General features: G+C 39.7%; 1 protein-coding gene across 3 annotated transcripts in view; it reads left to right on the plus strand.

Moving 5' to 3' along the window:
• Window positions 1-554: 554 nt before the first annotated feature.
• The window catches only part of PEX5L (peroxisomal biogenesis factor 5 like), a gene marked incomplete at its 3' end in the record, with an annotated part of 39,738 nt that continues 25,955 nt past the window's right edge, over window positions 555-14,337 (plus strand). For 2 of the 3 annotated variants that reach the window (XM_082003485.1, XM_082003486.1), the window contains exon 1: window positions 555-638. In XM_082003485.1, the coding sequence (XP_081859611.1) occupies window positions 570-638 (69 nt within the window). In that variant the 5' untranslated portion in view covers window positions 555-569. Of the gene's footprint in view, window positions 639-2,066; window positions 2,106-14,337 lie in introns of all 3 variants that reach the window. The other variant, XM_082003484.1, reaches the window with a different exon arrangement.

The raw sequence follows: 14,337 nt of genomic DNA on the forward strand, positions 1-14,337 counted from the left end.
CCCAGCCCTACAGGTTATACTTTGAAATTTCAGTGAGAGTTTGCCTCAGTGAACTACCAGAATCCACACTTTATTTGCAAAATCAGCTTGTTCCTATTTTTAAGCAAAACCCAGATATTTCAGATATAAACTTTTGGATAACTAAAATTAAATCAAGGGGCTGAACCTACAGACCTTAGTCCCGTGGAGATTTTATCCTGCAAAAGGTCCAAATCCTTCCATCCGCACTGGAGTACTTCCAGCCAGCCCTGCCCCAGCAAGGCAGTGTCATATTCCTGTTGGCTTCAATGGGGCAACTCTAACAGGTAACGAGGCTGCAGCTAGACCCCAGCCGTGCTGCTAGCCACCAGCTTCCCAGATAATTTACTAGTATTTTTAACCAGTGTCTGTGTATTCTACTTTCAACCAAGCTTTGCTTCCAGCCGTAAGCGCCGTCAGTTTAACGCCCGGGTGGTGCTGGGGTGTGCTGTGGGGAAGCGGGTGCTGCCCGGCTCGCTGCTGACTGGCGCCATTGTTGATTTCGCTTGTTGTAGGGGAAAGGCTCTAGGGCGGCAGATAAGGCTGTTGCCATGGTGATGAAGGAGATTCCGAGGGAGGAGTCTGCAGAAGAAAAGCCCCTCCTTACTATGACATCACAGGTGGGCGGAGCGCGGGGCTCTGAGGAGGCCGCGGACGCAGCGCGGGAGACGCGAAGGCCCCGCCCCCGGGGCGGGGCGGCAGCCCGCAGGGCCCGCCCCGGCCGCACGCCGCCCGCTTCTGGGTGCGGGTGGGTCGCCGCCAGCGTCGTCGCGTGCCCTCGCTGTCAGGGGGAAACAGCGTGGGGCGAACGATGTAATCGCTCGGGGGGTTAGATGTTTTGACAAAAATCTAAACAAAAATGCTTTTTTTTCCCTCAAATAAAGGGATTTGCAGAAAGTACAGTATACATCAGTTACCAGAAGGTTATTTAAAACCAAGTTAAAACCAGTTATAATTCACACCGTCAATAGGCACACCAAAAACGTTTATTTGCATTGCCCTATGTAAAATACAAATATTCAATGTGCATCTAAAATAACAAACGAGCACTTCACAGCAGTATCACGTCCAGTGTCTCAATCCCATGCCCAAACTCCCGTGGGGATTCCACTCCTGGTCCAAGGCAGAACACCTCACCCTGCACACCCCATTGCTTTACATTTCTACAACTTCAGCCGAAGGACAGACGTAACATCATCACACTAAACCTTACCCCTTGGAGCACCCATCAAGCCTTTGGTGGTTTCGTTAGTTTATTGAAGACAGTGACTGAACACCGCCGTAACACACACCACTTCCATCTCACTACAAGAGCACGTTTTAGTCCCTCACATACAAGAATTTGTTCCCCAAGCAAGCGCCTTCAGCTTACTGTTAATATTTAGCGCACCAAACTATTCCTACTTAACAGGAGGTTTAATGGAAGAATCTTACCATATTGTTGAAGGCTTTCACATAAGAATAACTAAATCCACAATCCTATTTTATTCCTTTCACTTTTTAGGATAACAGCTACTGTACTTTTTGAAAGTATTTAAGATGCACCCAAGGCCAGCACATACTTCTCTGCAGAGCATCACAGATGTGCTGCACTAACACACATACATTGTAGAAATATCATCTACTACTTTGGAAACTAGGACTGGCAATCCACTCCTCAGCCTCTGTTGAACACCATACTTTGCTTGTGGTGAACTCTAATGTCTATGAAGTAATTGCACAAAGGAAAACAATTCTGTTTAAGGCATCATGCCTAATTCTCTACGAAGCGATTAACAAACAATTAGAAACCAGCATAAAATGCTGCCCCCCTTACTTCCCACACCCACCTCCCCGCCCCCCCCCAAAAGTGTAAAACTTCCATTGGCTTCAACAGGGCCAGGAGTTCAGCCTGGGTTCATTTAATGTTTAATGCACCATTTGTAGTGTTGTCTGTCAGTCTATTCAGCAATAGTCTATGATAACTTTGAGTAAAATGCTTCTGTCTGTTAGTCAGTGTAATTTCTTCCACTAAACACAAATACCTACTTCCCTGCTATGCACCAAAGGGGTGCAGAAGCCAAAAGGAAACAGAATCAAGTGAAAAAGTGAGTATTTTCCATAGCCATCTCTGCATCATGTATGTGTGATGTGCAGTTATGTGACCATATTGCATACATCATTTGCATCCTAATTGTCTGGCTGCAATGTTGTTTTGAGATGCTTCCTCTTTACTGTGTCTGTGTAAACGTCTCGTTCAGAATAACGCACCGCTATATTGCAATATACATTTCGCCATCACCATCGAAGTGTTTGTCCCCACTCTTTACATGATGAAACAGATGGATGTGGTTGCTGCTCACAGGGTGAAACGTGCCACTTCCAAATTGGCTGCAAACAAGTTTCCCAAGCCAGATCAAACAGGGTCATGAGAACAAGGCCTGATCTTTTCAAAGTTATCACCACTGCTGAAGCCAGTATGGGCACCTGTATATCTTAAGCAGCAATTATATACATTAGCTATCTACATTGCCCCATTCCTACAACTAAGCAAGAAACCTGCAAGTAAAATGGAAGGATCAAGCCCAGATAGAGGATTATTGGCTTTTCTAAACATAAAAAAAAAAAGTAAAATCTCCCATTTCCAAAAACTTTGATGAATGGAGGATTAATCATGTCTGACTGTGGAAGCAGACTCTGCAGTAAGCGTTAAGTGGAATCTGATACACAGACTAAACGCTATTCTATCACTATTTTGAAATAGTGATAATGTAGGGAGGCCCCTGAATTTATATTTTAAGAGATGCCTCTTTGCTCCCTTCCTCTGGAAAACATTAAAAACATCCAACACAGAACAAGTCAGATACACATTCACATTTTACAGTTACTACTGTTACTCCTAGCAAAGCCCTGCTTGTAAATTGTGACACTTATTCGTTGACATAAATACTGTGAATTAAATTTTGCTGACGTTTCCAATTCACAGATTATTTTATATCATCAGTTATTCTTTCATATTGTCAGATCTGGATGCAAGTCTTCAAATAACATGAACCAAAAAAGTACTGCAGACTCCAGTGGGGCTACGCCAATATATGGCAGCTCAGAATCTTGACCATCATTCCAGCAGTAATGGGTATACTACAACAAGCAGAGGGGTATTCTTCATAATTGAATAGGCCTTTCAGTATCTATTTTTTGTGATTCTATCTCAATTACTTCCAATAAAAGTAATTTTATTAGTGTGAGAAAGCATTCAGGATTTGCCAGATTTGATACTTCAAGCAGAGTGAGCTTTCAGTACTAATGGGATTTTGTAGAACGTAACTCTATGCTATGTTGCCGTCTCCCTTTATCTTTTAAAAGATAATTCAGAAGAGACTGGAACAAATGAAAAAAGGTATTTTTCACATGAATAGAACCTACAAAAAGTGAAAGAGTTTGCTAAAGATTCAAAGATTAACTAGAAGTTAAGCAACAAGCAAATATACTGCTGACTGAAGCAGAGAAATAAATAAGAATCATGCATAAAATTTTCATTTGAATTCCAAAATAAAGTTTTTGTTTAACCTCTTCACAGCTACTTTGCATTTTATAGGAGAAAAAAGCTCACGTCAGAATTACTTTCTAATGAGAAATTTAAACCTAAATATCCTTGGAGTCAAAGTTTAATTGTACAGTCAGCTATGAAATTCCCAATTTACTACAGGTCAGTGAACTTCAAAGGATGCAATTCAATAGAGTACTTCAATCCACACTTAAACACTGAAAATATGATTAACTGCTTTATTGAGCAGTAAAAACCCCGCATGCTTAAATGCCTTGTCAATCTGATTTTAAACAAACAAATCTCAGTGTCACAAGAGTTATTTGTCCCAGATTCATTACACTCAATTTAGATTCTTCATTAGAGTACATAAATTGGAAAGCTCGTGATGGTAGGATCCCTATCAAGATAATGGACATGAATCACCTCCTGCAGGTCTTATTTCTAAGATGATCCTGTGCCAAATATACTCTGGTATTATATGGAACAAAAACGGGACTCTCTGAAAGATTCACCAATAGGAAGAAATGCAAAGTATATTTTGAAAGCTATCCCTGTTTACAACTGAAAAATATGGGAGCTGCCTACTTGGAATTTACAGGAACTACACAGACATTGCTCAGAGTACAAGTTTAATATTGATTACTTATAATTTAAGAAGTTAGCCTACAAAGCACTTAGTTTTAGAATTTGAACTGGAAAGAAGTCGTTTAAAGAGTTGAAATTACATTAAAAGAAACATGCCAAAATTCATCCTATCCCATGAAAAATTCAGGCTACAACACACAAGTTACGAAAAAAGTTACATGACTACACCCCAATTAACTCCACCAGATGCTTAAGACTTTTTTATAGTCTAAGATATTAATTACCATTCAGAGTAGGAACACTTTTTATTATTATTTTTTGAAGTGAATTTCATTTGCATGCCATTTGCTGACCCAAGCACATTTATATTTGCTCAAGGGTTTATGAGTAAAATACTCAAACACTTCCACTGCTTAAATCCCACTGATTTTTTTTTCTTAGTTGGTTGGGCTTTTTGGGGTTTGGTTTTTTTTGGTGGTTGTTTGTTTGTTTTTAAACCCTGATAAGAGATCTTTTGAATGCTTCCTTTCAACTTTTTAAAGGAAACAGAGTAAAGATAACAGCACTGGGAGCTGAATATTAGTTAGTAGATTTTCTGATGTGTGTATCAAGAGCTCACTACATCAATTTGATTGCATAATCAGTTTTCCATATACAAGTGAACCGGCCCATTTGAATCAATCATGTTCATTCTAAGCTTCTTAGCATTAGACTTACATTGACTTATAGCCCATGCCATAAATATTTATTTAATAACATTCTAACAGAATGACAGAAAGTTCATGTAATTAACCTCTCTTTTATACCAATCTAAACCAGAATTAACTGAACTTTAACTAATTGATATACATTAATGTCAAAAAAGGCAAAAATCATGCCAGATTTAGATGACAATAAGTTTGGACTACCATAATTCACTGTACATTCCCATCTGCCCTTTGAGAACAGTGGCAATTTCTTCACTGATCTTAGGATGACTGGACTTGAAATTGTATTTTTCTTTTCTTTTTAAAGGATCTATGATAAATTCATTAGCAGTATTTTCCATACATCTCAAATCTGTCTCATTTGATTTATTACAGAAGTTTTGAATCAATTAGTGGGGGACACTTCTTAAGTCCTGTTGGTAACTCTTTTTCATCTATTATTAATACAGGGTAAATGTAAGAAGAGTAAAAAAATAGAAAATGCATAAATGCATGCTTAGCAGTACAAATATCAATTCTTTACCTCTAAGTTAAATATTGCTCACAATTATTTCTTTTAGGGCAGCATGCATAATTTCAGTAGAAATATTCTCATGAGTATAATAAAGTTGCCTTGACAATATGCTTAAAAGTCATAAATTGGCTGCTTGCCTTAAGTTATACAGATCTGTCTGTCACCTAAATTAAATACATTTTTCCATGAAATAACAGTTTTAATTTGAAGTCACCATGGGAATTGGTGGTGTAATTTTTTCATAAAATAAAAAATTAAATATACTGTTTCATACATTTTTAAATTCCTTACCATTCCATAAGCACTGAAAGATTTGGAAAAATACTTTTTTGTAAATAATATATTATGTCAGTTTAACACTGTTTTTATATGAATTATTAATAGGAATTAATTTCCAGAAATTCATTGGGTTTTCATTCATGAATACTCTATCTAAAAATATACGATCCTGTTAAAGAATACTTTAACAAATAGTCTTTTAACAAGCAAGCCATGTACTACAGCTGTTCTATATTCAATGAACTCGTTGCTTGTACAGTGAGACTCTTCTACTGAATTGCAAGTCTAAAAAAATTCAAACAGCTTTCAAGTTTCCAGCTTTTCAATCTGAAAAAAAACATTTCAAAGCAAACACACACACCACAACAGATCCCCACAGAGAAAGGCTATATAACTTCACAGGAAATGATGGCTTGGTTCCTACAACTGCCCACAGTAAAGCATCCAAAACCACAGCTTTATTCTAGGTATGCTACAGAACTCTGTTTTAAAAGAAAAAATCCACAGAAAGTGTACGAAAAATCTGTGTGGTTTCAAAGTAGTTACAGCCTATATGCAAAGATACAGCAAGGGTACAGTAGAAGATGAATTTTGTTGCATGGGAAATGAACAAAGGGCATTTTCAACACAGTTGAAGATCAGTAGGAACGGCATAAGCTTTACAAAAATTAAATTCCCTGAGAGGCCATGATATATTTGATATTGTTAATTCTCTCATCTTCATCTTTACAGTCTTCATGCTGCTATAACATGAAGATTTTGTCTTAAAAAGCAGCAGTTTTACATCTTCCATCTAAATTGACATTTGATCATGTACCGTACTCTGAATAGTGCATGAGGCTGTATACAATCCACCACTGCTGAAACTCTTGAATTTATCTGTGAATCACTGGTGGTTTGCAAAGAATTTGTACATCCACCTCAGTTTCCTATGCTGGCAGTCTTTAATGTTTTTCATGAGTTGAAAGTAAACACTTCTCTAATACTTTGTAAGCAATCATCATAGTTGCCCCCAGAGATGCTGCAAGAGTACAAATGTGATACCTGCAACGTGGGTGAAACAGAACCTCCCTAGGTTCTGTCCTCTGCATCTTATTTAAAAGCATTTGAGAACTGTGGTTCTCAGTCTGATGTCCTCTTCAGCTGGAGTTGCCACACAAAAAGTAGTTTCAATGAACAATACAGAAACCAAAATCTAGCATCATGAGTTACCATTTTTTCCCTGTAGATACTACGACACTTCTGCCTCCTCCCACAGTATAAGTTTCTTCAGAGCTTTCTGAACAGATAACTTTGGATTCTGTAGCCTTCCTGTTCTACAAGATCTTCTTAAGCTGCATTTACTCATCTTATCTGTCAAATTTGTTAATCCCTCAATTAACCAGCAGGCCATTTTAGGAGCACAGACTAGGTACTTCCGTAAACTAACATTACGTAAATAATTTCTTTAAAGGAACATTTTGTAATTTCTTAGTGACTATATTCCATCAGGGATCTCTAAGCATCTACGATGAGTTAATTTTGTCTTTGATCACTGTTATAGATTAGTTCTCAGTTCAGATAGTGACATGGGGAAGGGGAGAGGCTAAAACACAAATTCCAGGGTAACACAACAGAGACAATGCATCACTGAGGGAGAGAAAATAAATAAAATCTAACACTCAGGAAAGGGAAACGCTCCATTTTAGTAAACAGCTTCCTTTACTTAAAAAGTGCATAGACCATACTGATATTAATGCAGCAGACAGATGTACAGTAAATAACATTTTTATGTGGGTAGTAAAGGCCAAATTGTCAGTCACACTCAATATACAAGAGCAACTTTCCTCCCCTTCCCCCTTGATCCAGCAAGACAGTTAAACACATGCTTAACCTTGAGTTTTGCGGGACAGGCTTAAGTGCTTTGCTGGAGCAAAGCCAAAATGCAGGAGACAGATACAACTACAGTTGCCATGTTTAGTTTCCTTCAGCCAGATCAAGAGGAACAGAAGGAAGGAGATGGTGAACTGAGAGATATTTAGTTCTACCTTGCAACCATACACCATAACTTGTATAGGTCAGCACTTATGAACACAGATAGGATGCTACCGTGGCACAGCAATCACAGCAAGAGTTAGTACTCAGCAATGCAACTGATGTTTATGAAGGCGCAGCATAAGTGTGTTATCATTTACCAATTTACACACCAAGCATAGGTTTTAAACAGTGCAGCTAACACGTGAATTTAAATATCCAACACGGCACCTATAGTAATCCTCCCACAGCTTCTCTGACTTCACACAAGCCCTCCGTCCATTGTTTGCATTAAGCCCCAGGAAGTCACTTGGCTTGTGTGATTTCAGGTAAGATATTGTCACCTCTGATTCACAGACCACTCCACACACTTCCTGCTACTTAGCAACAGAGTACCAGTTATCACCTGCCGAGCTCGACTAGTCTTCAGAGAAGCAGCAACACCAAACTGCTCTTTGCAGGAGAGTGAAATGAGTTTGTCTCAGTTTTAGAGCTTCCCGCAATTCACATTAGGTGGAAGTCAGCTATACTGTGTGTCCTGTAAATTGATTCTCTGTTCTTGTGAAAAACAAATATTTGGCTGGCATGTCAGTTTTGTTGGGACATAAATTCACACTAGGGTGACAGAGAAAAAGTTAGTATGACCCAGGCACAAGGATGATGCAAAAAGTCAAGTAATGACCACACTTACTATACAATAATAAAGAAGGTGTGTGAGGTTATAATTTTGATTATGAAATATTTATAAACATGCTAGAAAAGTGGGTGAAGAAAAACTTAACTCATGCACTTTGATCTTTTAGCACGAGGCTAGTGATTTTTTCAGGAGTTCCCTTTCCAAATGTCCCTCAGTGAGCAGAAAAGGAAGTCTTCCAGTTCTTATCCCACCAAGATAATGTTCCATAGACACAACTGTCAAGCCAGTAGTTCCAGTTATGCTTTAGAGAACACTAACTTCAATTTCTAGTTGTGGTTCCCATTTATCAGTTTTTAGAAATAGCTAGTTAGTAGAAATTAATTCACTTGTTTCCTCTTACCCTAGTGAGTGCCACCAAAGACCATGATGTGCCAAACGTATGCAGAGAACCTATCTATCAAGAAACCATTGCTATGTATCATACAATTAGTGATTGAAGTTAGTCAATGCCTTAGTACACGCCTCTGGTTAAGTTAGAAGAACAGTGTAACACAAACTACCCAAATTAATCAGACTCCTTCACCTATTTGTCCAGTCTCACCCAAGCAGCAGAGAAGTTTCTTCAATAGAAAATTTGAGTTAAAAGGTCTTTCTCCCATGCTCATTACCACACGCCAGGCTTTCTAGGTCCGGCCATTTCACTGATGCAATCAACAGCCCAACCACACCACCCAGTGAGACACCAGCAAACTGAGTGGGCAGTACAGCAAAAGGCGTAAGTGTCCAGGAGCAGCTTTGCTGCTGAACTGTAGAAGGGATTACCCTTTAGTAGTTTGAGGCTTCCTAAATTAGTGCCTTGAGTAATTCAATCAGCCTCAAGTGACAAAATGGGTAGAATCCAATCCAAGTAACTTGGATAACTAATTACATCTAAATTTTAGGTGCCTATTGGACCAGGCATATATTGAACCAAGTTCCATATATAGCCAGTGGGAAAGCTAGGTGCCTTTGAGAACCTCCTGAGGTACAGCCTAAATTAGGCAGGCAGGGTCTCCCTCGAGAGTTGCTTTTCTAGGCATTTCTCTCCCTGTTGAACATGGAGGGGAATTTAGGCACTTAATTTAAGAGAACTAGTTCACTGTGTGCTCAAAACATAGGTGCTAATTAGCTGCCTATGCCTGACTGGAACCCCCCAATTTAGGTTCCAAATAATTTATCTTAAAGACTAGCATTATGTTATGCCCTACAAACATTAAAAAAAAAGAAACAAAACACTCGTGCATTGTGCACTACAAGCAGATCAAGATCAGGAATATAGCAAAAGAGTGTATAAAACAGGATGTCAGGACCATACCTTACTGACAGCCTCAGTGCACTCCAGCACTCCCACAGCTTAGGCCCAGCACCCTAAGAGAAAGCAGACAAAGCACTTGTAGCCATGAGCAGGGCAGGTTGTGCAGGTGAACATTGTCAACTGTAAATGTCACACTAGGTAAGAAGCTGGTCCTCTCAGCTGTTCCCCTGAGCACCAGCTGAGCTCCAGCTCCCTCTACCTTAAGGCCAAACTAAGCTGCTCCGTGGAAACTTTTCAGAACAGAGCCCTGTCAACTGCCCACCCATCCTTTTTTTTTTTTTAAATCAGGCAACTCCCTAGCTATTTCATAACTCTCTCACCACAAAATAAAGTGTAGACAGGGAGCAAAGCAAACCCAAAGCCGTAGCAGTTGCTGTATGTATACATACACAGTCTCACATTGTCACTGGCACAGTAAAACACACCACCACTGACCAGCATGGCAAGAGGCACCTGCATCAAAACCATAAGCCAAAGGCCCTGAAAATGAGCCCAAAACAAGTTTTTACTTCCAGAGCTGCCCCCATAGCAGCAGCTGGGCACTGGCTCTGCCCCATGCGGGCTCCCTAGGGCAGCATCAGGCCTGAGGAGAGGCCCTGGGGCTGAGGCTTCAGGACAGTGTTTTACCAGACAGGGCACTTCTGCAGGGGCAAGGGGAGAAAATAAGGCCTGGGATGATTTAGGGGTGATGGCAGGACAGAGGAAGAGGTGCTGGGTGGGTGACTGAGGGGAGCTGAGATGAGGCTGGATAGTAGCTAGAGGGAAGAAACCCTTTATGGCCACAGCTCCCTTTCAGGGGGCCAGCCCTGAGCCTCTTCCACAGCAACATCTCCCCTCCTGCCCCAGCACACCCATGCCGAGGCCCATCTAGGGTAGGATATTTTTGACCCCAAACCAGCACCATTACATTGGGTTCCCACTTACCCTTCAGGCCTGAGGATCACCCAGAGAGGGAATCAGCACAAGCCACCATCTCCTTCCTCCTCTCACAGCAGCTCTAAGAGGCAGCATGAAGACCACTAGCCAACCCAGAACACTAGGGAAAGGAAAACTCATTCATAAAGGCAGCTGCAAGTAATAAACTACATCAGCTGAATAAATGCAGACAGCTGGGGATGAGGCGGGTGACAGGGCACAGAAAATGGAGACCAGGTGATTCCCCTCAGTGTGCTGGGCTGCAGGACTGCCCAGCCTGCTCTGAGGGACAATATGGCAGACATGGCCTCCAGCACAGCCACTGCCACAGCCTGATCCTGTCTCTGCACCTGGTCTCAGATCTCTGCTAAATTATCCTCACTGTGCATGTATTTAAGCAATGGGACTGATATCAGCCATCAGATGATACTTTTTACTCTCTCAAAGTACAAAGAAGCCCTCACATATGCTTTTTGGAACAAAAAAGTCAAAAGCAGTACTGGGGTGAGAAAAAGTACCTTTTTCTGTGATGCTGTCCGACAGCAGTAGTCAGTGACAGAAAATTAATTTGAATTTAGGAGTATTTAATACTATAAATGAGTCTCTTCAGGTGTATTAGTAATAGGGAGTATCATCCTCCACAGATTTTTTTATATCCTTCAGTTAAAGGAGTGTGTGGTTTTTTTCTCTAATTGAAATAGATTTTATAAGAAAAATAAAGTTCTTAGAGACACTATGAGAACTTATCGCACTCACCGGCTAAATTAGTACTGAGAAATCGACAGTTTCACAGGCTGAGTCTATGTAGCTTGTCGTGTGTACAAATACGCGTAAATACTGTGCAGCGGCGCAGCGCCAGCTGCCTGGCTCCTGCTCCCAGCGTCGCTTCCTCCAGCACCGGGTGATGCTGGGCCGCTTGCTTGATTTCACTTTGCCTCTCTTGTCTGCAACATAGAGATAATACTTCTCATCTCTGCAGCGGTGCCAGGCTTGATTCATGAATGTTTTAAAGCATTCTGTGATATTCACCCTGAAAGGTGCTCGAGAACCATAAATTATTACTTTAATATAGATAATAGTTTTCATCTCATGAATGTTTTATAGCATTACTCCAAATTCATGCCTGATATAACTCTAATAACTTGAGCAGAGTTAAGCTAGGGATAAATTTGGTACAATATATGAGGCAGCAAAATGGAATTCAAAGCGTGAGACCTAGGACTCACCAAGTGGCACTGCATACACAGTAATGTCAGAAACCTACCCCACCGCCAGCTTACCTACAGCAAAAATATCAGCTCATGGCACTCTTTAACCTTTTAAGGTTTGGTTCATCATGAAATGCCTGCTTCACATCAAAAACCTATTTTTCTATTATCTTCTATTGCTATACATAGGTAGTTCTTATTTATTGAGAATTAGTAGACTTGATCATGTATTTGCTATCTGTTTTGACCCAGATAATTTCAGTTGAAAGCAAATTATTTTTCACAGGAACAATCCTTTTAATAAGACACTCCTACAGCTTCCAGTCCTTAGTCATGGCAGCACAGGACTGGGACGGATCCTCTGGGCCACAGTCCACTTCTCAAAAGCAGTCACACCATAAACAGCCATGTAGAAAACGTGTCAGAAGCCATTTTAAATAGTTAGGTTTTTTGTCCCCCTACCCTAAAAAATACTGTCCAGACACTTCACTGCTGTGATAGGAAGATTCTTTTAATTCCCAGACCAAATCTGTTCATGGCCTGTTTAGACGTCTTTGTTGTCATGCCAGCCTTTCTCTACAGCTGGAATAACTTTCCCCCTCCAGTGTCATCTAACCACTTTCCCTTTACGTATACATGAAGAATAATTATATTCCTACTCAATCTTCATTTCATTAGCCTAAGTAAGTCAAACTCTTTTAGTCTCCCTATAAAATGTGTTCTATCATTTGGATGGCCCATCTCTGATGAATTTAGTGTGTATGTTCACAAAGTAAGAGAGTCAGAAAAGAGGAACATAATTGTTTTCTAATTAAACAAAAATGCTGCAAATGCAGCAGAAAGAAGACACAACTTAAAAATTAAATCTTGGTGTTTTCTGGCAAAATTGATTATGAAGAAGTGGATGTTACCATCAATCTTTCAGTTTGGTGGTACAATTTATCAAGGGACTTTGGACAATACACTGCTGGTGTCAAACTAATGAAGGCCTGCTGATGAGCAGGTCTTCCTTATATAAACAACATAATAAATAACTTACTAGGGATGTGATAACTAGCTTTGGAAAGAAAAAAATATTTGCCAGACATCTGCTACTTCATACTCCAGTTGAACCTTGGAGAAATTAGATCTTTGTTGATTCTAGTCTCCTTCCCCTCCATGACTCCTTTCTCAGAAATATTGCTGGTCTTCCCAGAGTTTATCCTCTTACCCCTGCAACAGGTTTGGGCAATAAATTGCCTTTCTGGTTGGTCTTCAGCTTTTCTATTCTTCACTGTCTCCAGTGAGTGATCTTGGCTGTCTTGGTCCTCATAGTCCTTCATTCCCTCCTTCTCCCATTCTTTCCTATTCAAGAAAATTTCCATGAAAGGTAATGGGAAACTTAATAAGCATCCAAACCTGATGTGGTAATGTACCCTACTGATACACTCTTATAGATACAGAAACAGGGTATTTCCTATGAAGTTTTTACATTTACAGTAATTCCTACAGAATCTCTTCTTTCTTCCCTCCTCTCCCCCTCCAAATGGTGTAGGACTTTTTTTTATGCTATGATGCTTTCTTTATGCTTTAGTACATCACAGCACATTCTACTAAATGCTATGTTCACCCAAATACACAACTTGTTGCAAAAGTGCAGCAGCTATTACTGATGCTAGTTCCTAGAATGGGATGTGTAAATGAAAAAAGAAAAATTTATTCAAGCGATTTTTGCTGATAGCTGGAGTTGATCATAAAGAAGCTTCAAAAATATTAAAAGCAATTTGGACAAGAATTAACTAGGCACCCACCTTCATTTTTTCACCAATAGCAAATAGTAAGGACTGTCACCAAATCAGAAGAAAAGTAAGGTCCTCTTAAGTCTAAAATATCAGTATTAGGTAAAAGTATAGACCTGGAGATAATGTGGGTACTGTAGAGCCACCTTTAATGGAAATCAAAGGTGTGCAGGTGGTATAAATGCAGTTTCCAATCAAGTGTTGAGATTTACCAAATTAAGCAAGTAACTTCTGAGCATTGAATGAGATAGCAACCTGGACAATCAAAAACCACACGATTGAGTTCCCTGTAAGGTGCATCTGCAGCGTAGATTTTGCATATGCAGAATTAGTTTGGGACAGTATCATTGCCAGATTTCTAAATTAAGTGCCCACATTTGTACATTCTGCTACACACAGTTGGGCAGGCAATCACTCATCTGTCTTCCATGTTACTCATGTAAATTGGTATTTCAGTGCAAAACTGTAAGGTCCTGGGCAAATGAATAAGTGCATGTATTATACAGTCAGTCAGCCTTAGGAACCAGCTTAAATGTTTGACCCATCAAAATAATGGACTTTTTTATTTCATTAGCTCCAATATTTTCTTGCAACTTTGTAAAACAAAAATCAAGTACTGAACAAATGCAAATCTAAGTTGTTTTGCTGTAATAATTTTAGAGGCAATCCTGCTACTGGAGTAGCTAAATGCCAGTAATTAACAAATATTAAATGAGGATGAGTAAATAGCTTTTTTTTGCCTGCTTTAGTCAATGTTAGCATCATAAATTTAAAAGTTAAAATCTATCCGAGAGAAAATT

The sequence above is a fragment of the Phaethon aethereus genome (assembly GCF_964289735.1).
Source record: "Phaethon aethereus genome assembly, chromosome: 9".
Lineage (NCBI taxonomy): Eukaryota > Metazoa > Chordata > Aves > Phaethontiformes > Phaethontidae > Phaethon > Phaethon aethereus.